The 20,706-nt window shown below is 34.2% G+C and overlaps 1 protein-coding gene across 5 annotated transcripts in view; it reads right to left on the bottom strand.

Annotated features, from left to right (window-relative positions):
* RFX3 (regulatory factor X3) overlaps positions 1 to 20,706 on the bottom strand; it is a 296,633-nt gene that overhangs the window by 51,591 nt on the left and 224,336 nt on the right. For all 5 annotated transcript variants that reach the window (XM_012454573.2, XM_064361481.1, XM_064361483.1 and 2 more), the window contains 3 exons: positions 16,672 to 16,791; positions 6,310 to 6,431; positions 4,465 to 4,577 (listed from right to left, as the gene is read on the bottom strand). In XM_012454573.2, the coding sequence (XP_012309996.1) occupies positions 4,465 to 4,577; positions 6,310 to 6,431; positions 16,672 to 16,791 (355 nt within the window). The remainder of the gene's footprint in view (positions 1 to 4,464; positions 4,578 to 6,309; positions 6,432 to 16,671; positions 16,792 to 20,706) is intronic.

Genomic DNA, 20,706 nt, shown 5'->3' with positions numbered 1-20,706 from the left:
TTCCCAGCCAAACAGAGGCTAGGGCAGAAACCATGGAGTCAGCAGGCTTTCAGTGGATACTGCCTCTCTGGGCATAGCATTCAACATTAGAGAATCCAACCCGATCTCTGCACACCTTCTTTACAGAACAGCTTTAAGACTATCTTGCTTTTCAAATCTTGGCGGCCTCACCTCCTCTTTCTGCTTAATTTTATCTCCTAAAACTATTTCCCAGATGCATCAAAGACATTTTTATAGCGTTAAATCTACCACTTTCCCTGTTAACTGTCAATGATGATATTTAATTTTACCCTGCCATTGCAATTAGTTTGTAAATAAGGTAGAAGCAGTCACAAAACCAAATAATAACTTGTTTGTGCCAAGAACACATGATTCTGTGATTATTTTGGCCATTAAAAGACAGAAGTCGTTAGTAGAATGTGATCCATGTCATCAGCATTGAGGCAAAGGTAAAACATCCCCACAAAGATCTACAAAATTCATGGAAGATATAAGAAATCAGTGGACCATCTAAAGAGTCTATAAGAGTATTTTAGGCAAAAACAGCAAACCATAACTTTATATTTGTTAAGTTTGGGCTATCTGTATAAAGCTGGCCTAGGCATGATACAGAGAATAACTGATATAAAATATACTCTAAGAATATAAAATTTTGCAAGTAGTTAAATAATGAAAATGAAGATAGGGAGACAAATTAATTAACACATTACTCAGTAACAATAAAAATGCAAAATATGGCCGGGCGTGGTGGCTCATGCCTGTAATCCCAGAACTCTGGGAGGCCCAGGCAGGCGGATCACGAGGTCAAGAGATAGAGACCATCCTGGCCAACATGGTGAAACCCCATCTCTACTAAAAATACAAAAATTAGCTGGGCATGGTGGCGTGTGCCTGTAGTCCCAGCTACTTGGGAGGCTGAGGCAGGAGAATTGCTTGAGCCTGGGAGGCGGAGGTTGCAGTGAGCTGAGATCGCGCCACTGCACTCCAGCCTGGCACCTGGTGACAGAGCGAGACTCTGTCCCAAAAAGAAAAAAAAAAAGCAAAATGCAAGCCCTAAAAATAAAGGGCATGTAGATGTCCCTCATCCAAGCAAAAATCAAAATCTTCTCAAACAGCAAATTTTTGCAACTGCTTTCTCCATCGTAGCTTAGGCACAATACAAGAGACATCTCTAAAAGTGTGATGCAACTATTAATATCTTACACATAATACCTTACATAGTTCTTTGTATGACATTGCTGTAAGAACACTATTCTTTTAATCTACCTTAAAAGAAAATGTTTCAGCAACTTGTATAAAAAGTTATACTTGTTCCTTACATAACAAAACTAGTGATACTTACAAAAATATATTTGACAAACAAATTGTGAGAATTCCAAATAATACGCAAAGTGGGTATATTAATCTTTCTTTAAAAATATATACTGTAGGAAATGTGAAATATAATTAGGCAAGTAAAGAATTTCAGTGTATCTTAAATTCAGTATCTCTTCAAATTAAATAATCTCAAATAACTCTTTTGAAAAAGACATTCGTATCAGCTTCATTTGAGGCAGTTTTACACATGAATAAAACATTTTATCATTTGTCCACCTACTTTCAAATATGTTCAGACTAAAATATATAGGCAAATATAAATTAAAATAATGCATATTCTACGGGCTTAGGGCAAATGACTATTTACAGGACTAAATATGAGATTCAGGCAGCTGTATTTCAAAAGTTTTTCATATTTATTCAAAATGAATATTTATTAACAGGAAAAAATAATTATATTTTTTCTTTTTTATATATGCTGCTGAGCTGTATGAGAAAGATAGCATGAACTCTGGTTATTCCGAAATAAATGGGGATCATTCTGTGGACTGCCATTTTCCTCACAGATTATATGTCCCTATTTAATCATATAAAGTATATTTATTTTTGAAAATGGTACGTTAATAAAATCTTATAATCCAAAGACTATTTCAATCTTATTTGGGGGAATTTGTCACTTAGAATAATCTTACTGTACATTTTGTAGCAATGTAAAAAATTATGCTCCAACTTTCTGAATAAATATGAGAATTTTTTTAAAAATCCATATTGGTCGGGCACGGTGGCTCATGCCTGTAATACCAGCACTTTGGGAGGCCAAGGTGGGTGGATCACTTGAAATCAGGAGTTCAAAACAAGCCTCGCTAACATGGTGAAACCCTGTCTCTACTAAAAATATAGTAAGTTAGCAGGGCATGGCAGTGCACACCCATGCCCTGCTGGGTAATCCCAGCTACTCGGGAGGCTGAGGCAGAATTAGTTGAACCCAGGAGGTGGAGGTTGCAGTGAGCTGAGACTGTGCTACTGCACTCCAGCCTGGGTGACAGTGAGACTCTGTCTAAAAAAAAAAATACATATAGGCTGGTTTGGTTAAAGCAAAGTTCACTTGAACACACAGGAATGAGAAATTGTTTAGAGAATCTTTATACAAATCTTTATTGAATAAGATGACAGATATAGAAAGAATCTTTTTCTATATACATAAGGATAATCTAGAAATTCTCTAACATGGGTAAAAGTATGGTAGTCAAAGGAAAATGAATATTAAGTGCTTTCATCATTCCAAGAAATGTTGAAGAACACATCTGGCACATGCTACGTTAACAAGGAGAGAACCTGCCCTTGGTTGTTAATAATCTAGTACCCTTGACAAGCACTCAGATTTACTCTAGCAATTCTTATTTCTAGAGTGGGGGAAAATATCTGTTAATGCTATGAGATAAGACCTCTTACTGCATACCACATTGTCAGCAGTCAGGAGGACTGCCCAGGAAATCCAAAGGATCATCTTTTACTCCTAAGTAGATCACAAATATCCCTGGAATAAAGCTAATTGAATTCTAAATAGACTCTTCTTTCAAAAGGAGAAGCACTCAAGAAAACTCTTACTATAATCCATTATCTTATCCTCTATTTACCAGGTGAGCTGTAGTATATTAATATGCTGGCATGGAGACAGTTCACCTCCTAGACAATGAAGCCAACCTCTGATGTGGGAGACTCAGAATGAGAGTAGGAGCAGGGTTAGAAAACACCAAAAGAAACCCTAATTAACCACAAAAGTGAAACAAGCAAAACTGGAGCCTCAATGATCCATGGAAAGAACACCTAAGGTGCTTTATTAAACATTTCCAGAAATTATTTTTAATAGAAATTTATACTTATGATATAAAATTCAAAAGATAAAAAAGGTCTGTTGAAAAATGAAGTCCCTTTCCTCTAACTCCCAGACACCCAGTTTCCTTCACAAAGGCAACCACTGTTAACATTTTCTCGTTCTTTCTTCTGGATACACACACACACACACACACACACACACACACACACATATAAAGGAAGAGAAAGACACACACACACACAGACACACACACACACACACACACACATATATATATATTTTTCTTCCAAAAACATTTATTGTCAGCAACAATGATAAATGAAGTGGATAATGCAATGAGACAAGGTAACTACAGGGAAGGACAGCTTAAAATGGATACATTCTGGTTTCTTTAAAAAACAAACAAGGCCGGGCGCGGTGGCTCAAGCCTGTAATCCCAGCACTTTGGGAGGTCGAGGCGGGTGGATCACGAGGTCAAGAGATCGAGACCATCCTGGTCAACATGGTGAAACCCCGTCTCTACTAATACAAAAAAATTAGCTGGGCACGGTGGCGCGTGCCTGTAATCCCAGCTACTCAGGAGGCTGAGGCAGGAGAACTGCCTGAACCCAGGAGGCGGAGATTGCAGTGAGCCGAGATCGCGCCATTGCGCTCCAGCCTGGGTATCAAGAGTGAAACGCCGTCTCAAAAAAAAAAAAAAAAAAAAAACAAACAAAAACCCCAGTAACAACAAACTAGTTGTTAATACATATATATATATATATACACACACACAGACACACACACACATTTTTCACTCAAGTGAAAATATACATTTTTTTTTGCGTTTGCTTTTTCCTTTAACTTTAAATCTCGAAGTGATCCATTTTAGTATGTTTATAGAGTTGCCTACTCTTTTTGATGGCTGTATAGTATTCTACAGCCATATCCCTATTAGATAAAGAAATTATAACCAATCTTTTGCATTAAAAATAATAATGCAACAAATTCCCTTGTACACTTGCCTTGCCACCCATATGTAAGTATTTTTGTAGGACAAATACCTAGAAGTGGAATTCCTGCATCAAAGGATTCATATTAAGATAGGCTTAAGAAATAGAGAATAAAATTTATTCTCACTTTTCTGCATTCCTCATCTCTCCACTCTGAGACGGGAAAGAAGAAAAATGAATTTGTTAGTGTTAAAAGATATGCTCAAAAGAACTAGTGCTAAGTTCATCTCTCCTTTAGGAATAAGCTTGATTATTTTATTTTAGCAAGTTGTCTGGCAAAACCAAGCATGTGTTCATACTACATTTGAAAAGACTTACCTCACAGTGCTCTCGATAAAGACTCTGCAGTGACTTGATATCCTCAAAGGTAGTACCATCTGGCAAAGAAGAGATTTCAACTTCTCCAAACTCTGGAAGTGCTCGAGATGCATCTGTTACCATGACAACAGAAAAGAAAAATGCTATTGTGGATGGTGCCAATTACAGATTAATGAGGAAAAATTTAAGAAGACCAAAAAGAAAAACAAATTTTTAATGTCAGAGGTCCAGAGAGCAAGGACTTTTTATATTAATATTTTACAAGCAAAATGTAGCACCATCATCAGCACAAAATACAAAAATAAAGGGAACACTCTTAAGAATTTTCTAGAAACAAAATTTGCACTACAATTATACTGCAAATAGCATACTGCATATCACAGTGTCTCTCACCACAAGGCGCCTATTAAATGAAAAATATCTCGAGCTTGCTAGTACCTATTTTAAATATTTTTATTATGTTACTTCATTACTAAAAAAAAAAATCTAGCTTTAAACTCATTATGTTCATAACTGTTATAGAGTCATAAACCAAAAGAACTACAAAGTAAATACAAAGAAAACTACAAAAATAACATAAAACTTAGTAATATTAATTTGATGTGATGGATGATGCTCCTGTCCTGTAACTACGTTAACTCTTGCAAAAGGATCAGTATTGACTGCTGCAGCACAGGATCTTTTGGGTCTGGCAGGCCTATACCAACATGTGCTTTATGGTGGCTGCTTCTTCCATTACTCTTCTATGTGCAAATGAATGTGAAACTTTCCTCCACACAGAATACAGGGACATGATTTAGGCTTCCCTTGGGAGGGAGGTGTAATTTACATAGTAAGTCTCTCTCTGATCTTTTCTTATTAGCTCTGGACAATTAACGTAAGACATTTTGGTGCCTGTCTCATCATAAATCCAGGTACAAATATGGAAGCTAAAATTGCAGAACAGTATTTAGTTCTAGTTTTCTAGGTAATCCACAATATGCTTAGCTTTTAAGATGATAATTGAAATGAAATCACAAAATAAAATTCTTGTTGAATGACCAAAGGGCCACAAAAATATAACCCAAGGACTTCAGTCTGAGAAATGCTGCTATGATGTTTTCAACTTTAGTAACTATTCCAACCTGAGAGTCTATTTTAGTTGTCTTTGTCAGAAAGTGCACATAAACACATATACACACACACAGACACATACACACAGTCACTCTCTGATAGCTTCTACTTATCTTGATCTGTTATATGGAAAATATGCATGTTCATCTCTAGAAGAGTTGTCAATTAAAGTGCCATTTTTGTTTTGCCCCTTTGGCTATGGCAAAAATATGCAAGTTCCTTTTCCTAATTCTTTCAATAACAAGAAACATGTAAACCATCTATAAATTATAATAGAAAATGCTGTGATTAATTTAAAAGCATAAATTACTTCTTAAAAGTTTACAATAATTTTTTTTTTTTCTAATCTGAGCCTGTGAGTATGTAACTTTATACATAGGAAATGAGAATTCCTTTTGGCACTTGAAGTTACTACTGAAAGTAAACAGCATAATTTTGACAATAAAAGCTGATTAATACAAATTCTGGAAAACAATTTCATAGCAATGAGTCTTTAATTCATATGCATAAAAGTCCTATATAGCTCAATATTCTTAAAAATAATCTCTAATAAACATGAAAGGCAAAGAGAAACTAGGACTATTACACATATGATGTGCATAATTTTGGCACCAAAAGAAAACTTTCTATGTCATTAACATCTATAATAGACATTGCACTTGGAGAAAAGACTACCATTGTTCTCTTTTCAAAATCCTAGTAGCAACTAATATGCATTACACCTTAACATACCTAAAAACTGTTGATGATGTTGGCTTTGGGCAATTACAGTTTGCTCAACAGATGTGCCTGTCTGTTGACCACTTCCTGTGAAACCATCTGCAACCCCATCCACTTTCTGCATAGGCTTGTACCTAAAAATATTAGATGGAAAAAAACAAATAAACCAAATTATTCCTTGCTTTTTTGTACTACCCGAAACTCCCAAAGCATTCAATTTTATTCTATATTCTTTAATATCTCATGATGGTTGTAGGATTTTTTTTTTCCTTGATAGTCTCATAAAGTTAGGATGCAGATTTTTTTTCAATCATTAAAAGAAAAAAGCGGTTGAAGGGGTGCATGAAGGGGGCCCATTTATGGAAATCCAGAAATTTACCTAAGAATGCAAGAATTATAAGGTATTTCTTTGGACAGCAGCAGCAAAGATGTCCATGATTAAGTTTTAATACACAGCTTGAAAGTAACTTTTAATGGCCAATGGATATATTAGAACTTTTATCTGAACAATGATCTAGGAGCTCAGGCCTGAGAAATGTTGATGAACGGCTTTCAATCAGTCAATATCTCAAAAACATGATCAGTCTACAAATCCTATTGTGTTGTTTTTCGTATCTCCTAGAACTTTTGGTGCATCTCAACACATTTATCTCCATGACACTTATCAACATCCTCAAATACAAAGGCCATAAGCATCAGTTTGTAGCAAAATATAGCCAAGAATCCATCTACAAATGGAGTTTATTAAATTAAAATAAAGAATCAAAGTCAGCTTAAGTTATGTATCTTTAGGTCCTAGACATACAAACTCACGTACTTTCCATACAACTAAAATACAAAAAATGTGCTTCAGTGGCACGGGGAAGAAGAAATATGGCTTGGAAAAGAAATATCACATCAAAAAAAAAGCCTAGACAAGTCTCCTAGAAAAAGCAAAAACAAAATAAGTAAGCAGGCAGCAACTATAATTTCTTCTTTTTCTCTGATTCCACTTATTTTTCTTTATTTTAGAAATTTGGAAATAACAGAAAAGCATAAGAAAAAATTAAAACCTATAATAAACTTCCTATCTAGAGATAACAGTCACATTATGCTGTCTTTCCATTCTTTTTTCCCCTATTTCTGTTTATAAACAAAATAAATTAATATTCTCACCATCCAGACACTTGACGCCTATATTGACACTTTAATTCAACTGTATCATTAATATGAAGTTACTATGAATAATAATGCCCCTAAGATGTGAACAGGACATACTCAAAGGTGCCTGCATGCTGACAACAGACATGAAATGACTGAAGCTGGTAGAACATCAAACAAACTAAGGCTGAGCTTGCCTTAGGAAATGAATCAGTCTTGGATGTTATCAATTACAACTTAGATAAATGAAGTTTTCAAGAAAATTGCCTAATCTCTCATAATTACATTTATATTTATTTCTTATGTGACAGTATCTTACAAATACCTACGAAAAGCAAAAATAAAGTCAGAGGGTGAAGAGACTGGAAAATAGTACAGCACTCTTCATCCTTATGATTATAATTTTAGTGATGACTCCTCATTAGCAAAATATTGACTGCTGTTTTCTAACAAGAGAAAAGAACTCAGGGCTAATCTTTTATTTAATGGAAAAACCTTCTGGGAGGTACTTTTCAACAGGGGCCATATCCAAAGATAGTAGAAGAGTTAATGTTGTCATGTGCTGTAAGTCTTGTTTATAAAATATTTTATGATTTTCTGATTTTTTTTCCTCCTTAAAGAATCAACTTAGAGAAGCAAAGAAACTTCATGAGGCAAGTACTTTGTGCACATGTATGGGAGAGCAGTTGCTAACCATTCTGTTGTAGTAGACTTGAATGATTTTAACTTTATTTTGTTAAGGGAAGTTTCTTGTCCTTATTGATCCATTCCAAGTTTCAGTTGATTTTAGCTTCCCTTTTTCAGCTATGGAATTTTCTCATTAATAAAATAGCCTAAAATTGTTTAACCATGTTTCTTCATTTAAGTTAATGGAGTTTGGGACTCATAGAGCTTAAACAAAAGTGTTTAAAGGAATATGAGTTATTAATATTTTCCCTGGAGAGGGAGAAAATGAAAATAATTCCAATAGACTTCAATTACATTAAGTTTTAATACAGGATTATAAAGTTATTATGAGACTTTGCCAGCTATGCTTTGTCACATTTCTTTGTCCTACACAGTATTTAACAGACTACAGATGTTTAACAGGCACAAATATCAAGGGCAAGTGGAAATTAACCATAAAAGAAAATGACTTATATTTCACTTAGACTGTAAGTTTTCAAAAGACAGATGTTACATAACAATCTAACTGCACACAATGCCTCGAAGCCTATAGTCTACAAGCAAAATTGTCTGCTTCCTTAGGAAGATGGAGACAGCTGTTAGTATTGCAAATGGAAGCTCCAAATGGAAGGAGAGATTTTATTTTTAATAAGGAATCAAAATCATGATGCATTATAATTAATGTATGATTATAGTTCATGATACTGAGTGGGAAACACTAATTAGAAATAAACTATATTATGTGGGAGGTGGAAAATGCATCAAGATCAACTTTTAGGGGAAAAAAGGAGGTAAGCTGGTAAATTATGGAGAGCGTCCAGGTAGTGCTAACTTATGCTTTTCCAGCTTGAAGTAGTGAATCGTGTCGTGATATATCCACAATGTATTGTCTGGCAATGGATTGGAACTTAGAAAAAAATCCCCAGAAATCAGAAATACTGGACTTTGAGAAAGCCTAGATTCTCATTTTCCTGGTACCCTAACTAAGGAAAATATCCTATCCCTACCCTCACCTCTGAAGTTTGTGTCTTCCCAAAGAAGGAGGAAGTTTAACAGGAAGTCAAGAACAATCACATTAAAAATAGGCTAAACAAATATGGGTAGCAACTGATTCTTCCTAAAAGCAGTAGTTGTAGATTATTATCACTGGTTTTAAAATCTAAGTGCATATCAATATCTGGGTAGTTTTCAAAAAATTCAGATGCCTAGGCTCACCCTAGATCCACTCCCAAAATATTTGGGAATGGAGCTTAGGAACTGGTTATTCTAACACATTTCTGAGATATTTCTTAAGTAGCTAGTACAGCCCTAATCCACAGGAGCCTCTTGGTCCCAAATACTCCTTTAGCTCAATGTTATAGATATACATCAATTAAAATTAGAAAAACATCATTTTAAACAAAATAAGTCATCAATTTTTATTTTTTCCAACAAACTATATTTGGAATGTACAATAAATATATTTACATGAATGAATGTTTAAGGTAACATGTTTGATTTTTATCATATCATCATCAACTGACTTTAACATATATCAAATCCATTTAAAAATATTTATTGAATAATCACCATAAACTTTACCAAATCTACCATATTTGGAGAATAATAAATAAAAAACCCAAGAAAGCTTTCTATTGAAAAAAAGCCAAACAAAAAACGCTTTCTGTTGAATTCTTTAAAAATACTAAACTTATTAATATTTAAGCGTATTTCCTCCCTTTACTTCCATTTACTTTGCAAATTAATTATGTTCAGATTTGGTTTTCCCAGAGTAAACTCTTAGTACTCTTGCATTGTGTATGCTCTGAGAAAGACCTATGCTTCGTCAAATAAAGGAACAGCTCTTGGTTTCAAAATTAGTAAGAGGCAAATGATAATTTTAACAGCTTGCAACTCCATGGGCAATCAGTGCTAAAGTTGTTAATGATTAAGAAATAAAAGAAACGCTAATGCTTTAATAGCTGACTGTATGCATAAAACCTGTCACTAACACAGAAAACTTAGAAAATAATTAGGAATCTTCCCCCATGGGGTTAGTCATAGCTGCTATTTAGGACTTGGACAGTTGTAACTCTACTGTAAAAGTAATGTTCTGTCAATCCCACACATACAGACACTAAAACAGTCCAATGGAAGGCAAAGAATGGTATATATTTACCATTACATTAAACTAACAGCACCAGGTGGAAGGATTTTCAACAGATTAAATGAAACATTTGGAAAATCCTTTCAAGGTGGCTGAAAAAAATGCACATGCAAAACACAAAATATAAACTGTATAGGCAAAAAGTCATCATTATGTTTGTAACTCCAGAAAGTATATAATCATTTTGTTTGCATGAATAAACTGAAATACTGAGCTCAGAACAAGGGCAGGAGGCTAGAATTTTCTACTGGAATTTTGTAATCTTCTTTGGAAAAAACTGTCGCACAAAGTCTTTAGATGACTTGATGTCTGAAATGAACCAAGTGGTATACACACTAATGGATCAGAAGAAAATAGTAAATATGAAGAGTTCCATAGTAACTAACTTTGAAGTCACACTGAATATATTGATAATACATCTAAATTATTTTTACCATCAACCCTATTGGTTAATGATAGGTATTCCATCTTTCAATTCTTGTTAATGGCTATGTGAGTATTTGTCTCTTCATTAGCTTTACATCTATAATTGGGCAAGAAGAAGTAGAAAAAATTAAATTGAAATGGGGTATATGTTAACTGCAGCAGGTAAAGGAGGAGGTCGAAGCTGCTGGTGAAAATTGGAGTTGTAGGTCATTCATTCATTTAACAAATATTTAGAGATCACTGACAATGTGTTTAGAGCTCTCCCAGGTGCTGAGGATGCAGTGCTGAAAGAGGCAGACATGATTGATTCTCTGATCTCATGAATTTCTGCATTGAGTCCTCTAAGCATAGGTGGTTTATGGTTAGCTAAATAGAACTGATATATTCTTGCTACAAGTATGCATGACACTTCTTTTATCTACAGTTGGCCCATTCTCTTATCCTTTCTCACCTTCTTTATTTAGAGAATCACAATCTGGCTCCATCGGATGCCAAAAGATAAATAACAACAACAACAACAACAAAAGTCATCTGAGGCTTGCTCTAGGAAAAAAATAAATTAGTGAGCTTCTTGAATACAGCAAAATTGAGGATCCCTCAGTTTCCTTATCAGTAAGTAACAATATAATTGCCAAATGAGATCTTGCATGTAATATGTTTACTGAAAAACATTTTAAATGTTCAATAAATACTACTCATGAGAGCAAGTGGTGACTGTTATTATTAACAAACTTTACATGAATTTCTACAGTTCGGTAGTTATTGAGTTGTGATCATTTATGTTTCTTCTCTTTTCAATGGGAAAGGTGATCATTACATCAGGGACTAGCGCAATGGCATAGTGAACATTAAATATCTTAATGCCAACATTCCTTAGTTGTCTCCAAAAGCCAAAAACACAGGCACAATTATTTTCTCACTAAAGACTTCTGCCTCCCTCGGCTGCTTCAGATCAATTTACCAGCTCTAGATGCTTAACTCTGTAATGATCCCAGAGAATTAATGTGTAGGAAAGGAATCATAAACTATTAACATCAATCAAAGTTAGAAACTACTAGCCTAGAGGTATAGAGAAATGGAAGCCCAACCTGACCAACTGCTAGGCTTCCTTCTCCTCCAAAACACTAAATATTCCTTAAGACAGGTATTTTTCTTTAGTGCTTACTGCATAATAATGATCCCAATAATAATTATCTAACACTTGAACATTTCTAGTTATTGCAAAAACTTTCAGATAGTTTATTTCACTTGAACTTCAAAATAATCTGTGAGATAGTCTATTAAGAATTTCTGTTTTGTAGATGAAGAAACTGAGACTCAGTGAGGTTAAGTCATACACTCTGTAGAAGTGCCCATGTAGCCTGTACTCAAAGCCCCATTTTCCAATTCTAAATATAGGGTTCATTTCACTAGTCTATAAACTCTATATTAAGAAAGGCCATCTAATGATAAAGGTTCTTAAAATTCCTTTCTTATTCCTAAAAGAACGTGCATGCTTTCACATCTATCTATAGCCAAAGCAAAAGTAGCCTTGCTGTACCACCTTTCCAAATGACCTCTTCTTAGTGATATTCTTATTTCACATTCTGTGAAAGAAAGGTTCATTCTTTCACAGAACTTAATTGCTGTGAAGAGACCATGCAAAGAGGCAGGAGGTGGCACATTTCCTCAGTTACTTGAAACATAATCATTAAAATGTGATTTCTCCCTTTATTTCATATGCAAATATTTTGGGGGGGGGGTGTGTGTGTGTGTGTGTTTCTGCTTGGGTTATATTACCTCTTTGAGGGTGGAATTCTCATGAGAATAAAGACAAGAGTTCTTATCCTGGTTGCTATATGACTGTGAATATCAAGTTATTTAACCTTTATGGACTTCAGGTTTCTCATCAAGAAGATGAGGTAGACTAGGTAATCTTTCTTTCATTTCTAACATTCTATGATTCTGTGTTATATCTTTTAGATGTAATTGACAGATTCTGCATGCAAATAACAATTGATAAGTATTTGTTGAAGAAATGATAAACGGTATTTAATATTTTGAGAATGGCTACTGGGATTAAACACAGCCAAGCACATTATCAAAAGCATTTGGCTTTTGCTACTGGAATCTGGAAAAATATCTAAAATCTATGTGCCAACACTCCCTATATACTTCTTTTATGTATTGAAACTAAACTGCAGCAAACATTTTTACTTAGTTTGGAGAGATGGAAATTACTGATCTCCTTTTTGCTCTATAATAACCTAACTTACTTATTATCCAAATTAGGGTAAACAAATTAGTCCACGAGTGAATTTTGTCAAAAACTGAAGACTACTTCATATCAGTGCAAAAACATTATTTTCATATGAAGTATTTTTAACAGAAGGTTTTCTGTCTCTTTAACCATGGTATTTTACCTCTCCTTGATTGCCTATAATGCCATAAATATGCAAAGCAGTTATTACATTGTGTTAGACTACATTTTAGTCACTAGAGTGATATTTGAAGTATTTACTGGAGTGCGTAGGTCCATGTGCCCCTCCATTGAGTGTCCACAAACTGCTGTATTGAACAACTTCAAAAATAGAAGACGCTGTCTACTTTTATTTCTTCTTGCCAGCCGACATAGTTTATGATTGCCTGTCAATCAAGGGGGCTCTAATCTCCTTTACTTTAGGTAAAATGGTTTGAGCATGGCTTCATCTTTTCAACTAAGTGAAACTGTAGGCTCTGTGACATCTGCTTTCCAATCAGAAGTTGTTTACATTTACGTTCCATATAGTGGTATTGCTGGGAATCGGATTCATAGATAAATGGAGATTTCCTCTACCATCTTATCAAACCTTCAAGTGACATCTTATATAAAAAAGCTCAAGAAATTGTGAGCTATATAAAAACAATAATCATTATTATCAATGAGTATAATTCCAAATTCATGAGAATAATGTAAACATTGAACTCTAAAACTTAAATGTAATGAACAAAATAATCACTGTATACACTTGCATTTCTTCACTATAAGAACATATAAAACATAAATTTACATTATGAAAGATAAGCACACATGGATGCATTCAATAAACCTTGAAGTACTCAAATAATATGACTATTTTGAAATATCCATTATTTTATACTTGAAACCTTTCACATGTCATTTGTATTTTTAGAAGAGACTGGCAATCCCTTTATATAAATTTTACTATATTCAGTAGAATCATTTGAATTTTGAAATCATGCAAAAAATTTTTAAGCCATAAATTAAATTATTAAAAAGTTATTTTCCCATTGTTTTCAAAAAATACTCTTAAATTAGACTATGTCCACACCCATGAAAAGAAACTCCTTCTCTCCTGTCTAAATGATTCTGCACAATAGGGTAACTGGTTTCAGTTAAGGCTTATCAATGTTGCCAGTGGACAGATTCCTTCAGAGAGACAAGAGAAGACCCCTGCTGCCCTAAAGAGAGGCCCATGTAATTGGCAACACTAACGCTGCAATCAGCAAGACACCATTTCAAGAACTGTCCATAATCCTATACGTGCATTATTTTTTTAAAAAAACCCAACAAATTAAAGGAAGTTTCAGTATTCTTTGGTTCTTTCACATTCTTACTTCATAAGAAATAAGAATTAAAACCTAATTTATTAATACTACTGAGATTTTTGTATCATTTCTTAAATACTTCCATCTTTTATCTGTTTCCAAACTCAAGTACCACTGTCCTGAGAATGCAGGGGTTTTTATGGCTTGCTAATCTTTATAGAGTATGTTTCATGAGAAAACCACGGAAAGTCCTGGGCCTTGCTTATGTAACTCAGGTTTTTTATAAAGAATGTTCCTTGAAGGCTTCTATTTCTATGAAAGCTTGCTAGAATTCCTTGCAGTTAAATCACAGGAAATTCCTTGCAGTCAAATCATAGGCTTCAACTGTCTTAGGTACAATTTATTAAGTTTCGTTCATATTTAAGTTTGAATATATGTTATTTCTGAAGCGAACCTTCTTTTTCTTGATATCATCATCATCTCCACTATGGAGTGCTGCTATGCATTAGTGTAGAAATAACACCAGAAAGTAAGGGCTATAAGTGCTGCCATTAACAGATACAAAAAGCAATCATAACTCAAAACAGTAATAATTTACTGCAAATCACACAACCTCTATCTCCAACTCTATGAGGTAGTATTCTATAATTTATTTTATTATTTTTTTCAGAGTCCCTCTTATTTCTCACTGGCTATACATCAAAAAATAAGAATCAGCAATTAAAAAAATAAGATTGAGAATCTGTAATAAAAAAATCTAAAATCTTTAAGATACCTTTTATATAACAGCCAATCTTGAACTGAGTCTTCAGTCTGGAACACTTACACTAGAAATTATGACTGTGTTATAAAACCACTTAACAAGTATCCTTACCTCCAGTCTCTTTCCATTAAATATGTCTTGCCCAAAATCAAAAAGTCATCTCTCTAGAAAAAATCAAAGTTTCATTGTTTTGCTTCAAAGCCTTACATAGCTTCAAAGCTATATTCTGCACAAAGAACAAACTTATTAGCTTTATATACAAGCAAATCCCTTAATATATGATCCAACTACTTTTAAGATCTCATCTCCCACTAAACTACTCAACCACTCCTTGATTCTTCTTCCATAATACCAACCTAACTAAATAAATCATGGACCATTTACCAAAGACATCATGGACTTCACCCCTAGGTGCATTTTCCTTCTACTTCAATATTTTTCTTTTTTATGACTACTCTAAATTCCTAATCAAACAGCACTTTCTCTACAAACTTCCCAATCTCCCCTTCTCCCAGAGTTTGCTGAAAACTCCTCTGTATTGTGATAGTTCCTTGATCAAAGTTTTATTTTAGCACTTCCTAGACTGCATTCCATTTTTTTTCAATTCCCCATGTGCCTCCCCTTCTAATTTCTTAACTCTTCACACACAGGAACTGTGTCTTATCTCTGCATGCAGGGCCTAACACACAGCAGAGACTCAATCGATGTTGGCTGACTAAATAGTATAAAATTACTGTGTGATATATTCTTTTCTCTGACATTATCTTAGAGTTAATGCTCCTGACTGAACTAGCATGAATGGGGAGATTGGCCAAGGCAACTAATCACTATAGATCAATACATTGGGACCTATGCAGAGGCCTCCTTTCTCTATCTGATTCTGCATACTCACTTGAAGAGAAAAATCATAATTGCTGTCATGGTTGAGCTATGCTGGCAGAGTGGAAAGGATTTTTTTTTTTAATTTACTCTGAATTGTGACATAAGTCACATGGGACTAGAAGGCCCCTGGCTACGCAACTTTATTATGGGCTTGTGCAAATCATTTAATGTCTCTGGAACTCATCTGAAAAACAGAGGCTATTAATGCTTTGATGGCCACAAGGTTGTAAGGCCAGACTAGACTGACATATCTTTCAATTCTAAGATCTATGATTCTATTCATCCATCCATCCATCCGTCCATATGTCCACCCATCATCCATCATCCATCCATTCATTCATGAATGCTTGAGATCTCTTACAACTCTAATATCAGCAATTCTATATCTATGAAAGTTGGATTCAAAGCAAATGTAAGACATCCCAAACATTCTGCAAGACTTCATACTGTGTCAAAAAGAATGACTGAGGGATGTGCAGAATAGCAAGTCAGAAGCTCATGAATACTGAAACAAATTTCTCCATGCGGTATTTGCTTGGGTATGCTCCTTCTATTTTGAGTTTCATTTCCCTGTCTGAACAGTTTGGGATGTCACACTTAACTTAAAAGGGGCCAAATAGGCTGACTGATAAGTAATTTTTAAAAATTTGTAAAACAGGCAGGATCATTGAAATTCTAAATCATATTTAAGAACTATCCATAGTGAAAGTATGCCAATAATAAGAACATTCTTTTGTACTTAGGTATTTGTTCAGAAAAAAGGAGACCCAAACAACTAAGAAATACATAGCTTGGACATATCAACGATAACTCCAAAGTCTACCTTTGTTTCTGTTGCATGGGTTGTTGTCTCATAGCCATATACTGCATGTCTTCTTGCAGACGATTAAGAGGGGAATCTGGCTTGACACGAATCCCATAGTAGTGGTACTTGGAGTTTCCTCTTCATTAGTGAACAATAAACATTAGAAACAAAAGTCAGTCAAACTAACATTAATCACATGGGATGTCCATTAAACTTCACACTTGGAAAAATTTGGTAAAAGCAGTATATTAATATTATATATTTATGATATACCTGTTCCGAATACTTTTATGTTTTCGTGGTGATAAAATTGGAAGAATCAAAATAAGATTCTAAATCAATCAGCTGAAGGCCCTATTAAAAATATTTGTTTATAAACTTTCATTTAAATATTAGTCAAACAGTCCATTTGTTTCATACAAATTACATTTCATTTTCTAATTTCTATTTTAACTTTAACTGAGAAGGGTAATGATAGGAAAAATGTTTTTGGCCAATAAAAATTAGTCAATTTATTGTAAAGTGTGTATATAGAAGAAAGAAAAAAATCTTAATTCCACTTTCCTGGATAAGTTCAACATTTTTCTCTTTATTTCAGTGAAGATGAAGTAAGATAACTTTATTGTTTGTTATAAAATGCAGTAGTAAAGACTTATTTAAATTCTGAAACATAAAAACAAAGTAAGCCTTTAATCTATTGATTTTAAAACACATTTTATTAGTTTCTGTTTTTATGGATTTGTATCAGCTTTGCAGGCTAAATAAGATGTGTCACACAGACATGGGGAAATTTCTCTGTGAAAATGGCAAATTCCCACCTGGAATAAAAATGTCATAATTTCCCTATGTTCATGAGAAAGACCATGTTTGCTATTAGAAATGATAGTTTTGCTCTGAATGGAATTTGCAAATTCTTGCAAAAATATCATTTTAAATAGTTTTTCACAAGTCTATATATAGCAATATATCAGTGCTTTTTTAACTTTTTTTTCCATTTACAAAAGAAATACAAGAAGAGTGTGGATTAAATTTTTTTATAAAAATAGAGCAGAATTGTACTTCCAAGATTTAAAAACATATTAAATGAACCTTATATATATTTGAAAAGACATTAAAATCATATTACATAAATAATACTGCTAGTTTAAAAAAAAAAAAGCAGGGCATCCAAACACCTACATGCTTTCAGCACAATAAAGCAGATAGAAAAACGTAATGCCTATAAAGAAAGGCCTTCCACCTGCAGAGATTATTTCTTGTCTCAAAAATCCACTGCAGAACAGTGCAATAAGCAAAATCAAAAATAGCACATACCCAATTTGTGGCGTTGTTTTGTACAAACTGGAGGAGAGTAGGGAGTAGAGGTAGGGTTGGAAGCAGGAGGCACCATTACTTACAAGACAAAACTACAGAGGAAAATGATGTCTCTCTTGATACCTCAAATAGATGGGGTGCCTAGTTTCTTTCTGGTTCCCTACAAATTAACATTTTAGTTGGATTGGGAAGGAGAGGTTCTTTCTATTTCACTGGGAATGGCTGGGGGAGAGAAACAAAAACAAAACAGGCCTTGCTGAGTTTCCTCCATGGTCTTCTTTACACAAACTTAATTTGGAGATGGGATCTAACAAAAGGTACCAATTTATTTGCCTTTGTTTAAGACAGTAATTTGACTTACTTTTTGTTTACTTAGGTCCAAAAACTTTAGAACGGATCTGTTTCTGGTTTGAGTGGTTTCACCAGATTATTTTATTAATGGACAATAGTAATAATACTTCTACATATAGTTCATTTTTCTTTAAAAAGGGTATTTGATTTAGTTTGCCTCATGATTTATCTTAATTTTCCTTCTGTTCCTTGGATTGGGAGTAGAATGTAAATGCTAAACAGTTTCTATGGTAGAAAGAATGTCTAGTACCTCACTCCTACCATTGACAGTTTCTCTACATTAGAATTCTATCTTTATGACACTTCATTGGTTTAAACTTTCTCCATAGTACTTATTTTCTCCGTATTTTTCTAGGCTTTGCCTCACAAACCTAATTGCAAACACTACACATGATTAAAAAAAAAATAGGAGACATAAATTGTTACATAGTGGGGAGTGAGAGGAACCCAGAACATCAGAAAGTAAAAGCTGCAGTACTGCAATATGTACTTACAAAGTATGGATTCTACCCATTCAAAAAACCAAACAACCCCAATTTTGTCCCTTTCTATTTTAAAGATGTGTTTCAAGGTTTGAATGGAGCCTCAAAATAGGACCCATTGAAGTCCCTTTCAGTAACAAAAGAAGCACAACAATACAGCTATTAGAATGTTGAATAAAGCCCAGAGTTTCAAAATATTGGCACGGTATGTGTAACTACAGAGCCATCAGCTAGGAGATAGTAGGTTAGGTCCCCAAATAATGATTTCTGTGGTTCTGGAAAAAAAAAACTATAGAAACAAAAAGCTTTTCTCAAGGGAATGAAAGCTATTCCTTTAGTGTGAATAACAATCATATTCTTCACTTTAAAATATACTATCTTTTGAAGTATAGAAAGAAGGAAATATATTTACGAGAGAGCTAAACCTTCAACAATCTAAAATGTATAATCACTTCAAATGCAACAGGAAAGCAATAATTCATGCTTTGAATACATATAGACCTTGTAAATCTCATAGAATTGACACAGTGAAGGGGTTTAGGACATGCTATCCCAAAATATGGCAGCTTGGCATTTGAGGAAATAACAGAAGTGGGCCACAGAAACTAGAAAAAAATTATCCTCACTCCTTCTCCTCTGAAGCAGGCCATAAAACCTAGCTTACTTTCCCCTGGAAACAGGTCATGAGACCCTCACTCCAGAGGGGTCCTCCTATACTTTGCAGAAAAAAAAAGTTTGTATTTTTGAAGACACAGGGATGCAGAAAAATCTGAACAAACAGGCCCTGCTGGGCTTGGAGTGGTGGCTCTCACCTGGAATCTCAGTACTTTGGGAGGCCAAGGCAGGCAGATCACCTGAAGTCAGGAGTTTGAGACCAGTCTGGCCAACATGGTGAAACCCCATCTCTACTAAAAATACAAAAATTCACTGGGTGTGGTGGGGGGGCTTCTATAATCTGGGCTACTTGGAGGCTGAGGCACGGGAATTGCTTGAATCTGGGAGGAGGAGTTTGCAGTGAGCCAGTATCGGGCCACTGCACTCCAGCCTGGGTGACAGAGCGAGACTCCATCTCAAACAAAACAAAACAAAAACAAAAACAAAACAGGCCTTGCTGAGTTTCCCACAGATTAGAACCATTAGATCATACCCCTTTCTGTCCAATCATGTTTCTCCAGAACTATCTACTTCATCAGACTGCATAAAATACATACAGTTCTCTCTGTTTCTTTGGGTCTTCATTTCTGAAGGCTCCCTGTCATGTAAAACTTATATTAAACAAATTATATGCTTTTCTCTTGTTAATCTTTTGTTATACGGGTCCTAGTCATGAGTCTTGTGATGGGTGAGAAAAAGATCAATCTTTTCTCCTTGTAACACTTACTCCTCTTTTTCGTATATATTTTTAATAAAGTCAATTACTAAGGCTGTGTTTATTTTATTAAGATTGAAACTCTTTACTAGAATACTCTGAAGTTGTGCCTTACGGCTAATTAAGGGTATATCACCTAATGTTATATAGTATAGAGTCTCCATTTTAACTTTTTTTATGATTTCTGTAAGATTCAGGAAATTAAAAACATTCATATCCTTCTGTCCAGCTACTTATTTATCTTATGATAATTTATAGAAATATGGAAATACAAAAATGAAGCTCCACAGTTCTAAGTATTCTTTTTATCATATTTTGGTTACTGAAAACACTCATATTTATTTCCAAAGAAAGAAAAACCAGAAGCTTTTTCTTCATATTATTTCAGTTCAATTGAAGTATACAGTCTTTTTACTTCCACACACATATGGTTTCACATTAAGAGTAGAAAAATAAGTAGGGGCTAATAAGAGGTAAAATAGAACTAACATATCACTGAGGAATTTTAAAAATATTTTGCAAGTTTACCAAAGGATT

This window comes from Aotus nancymaae, unplaced genomic scaffold (genome assembly GCF_030222135.1).
Source record: "Aotus nancymaae isolate 86718 unplaced genomic scaffold, 86718_ANA_hifiasm-v0.15.2.pri h1tg000041l, whole genome shotgun sequence".
Taxonomy (NCBI): Eukaryota; Metazoa; Chordata; class Mammalia; order Primates; family Aotidae; genus Aotus; species Aotus nancymaae.
Note: the sequence above shows the minus strand (reverse complement) of the source record. Positions and strands in the feature narration are given on the sequence as shown.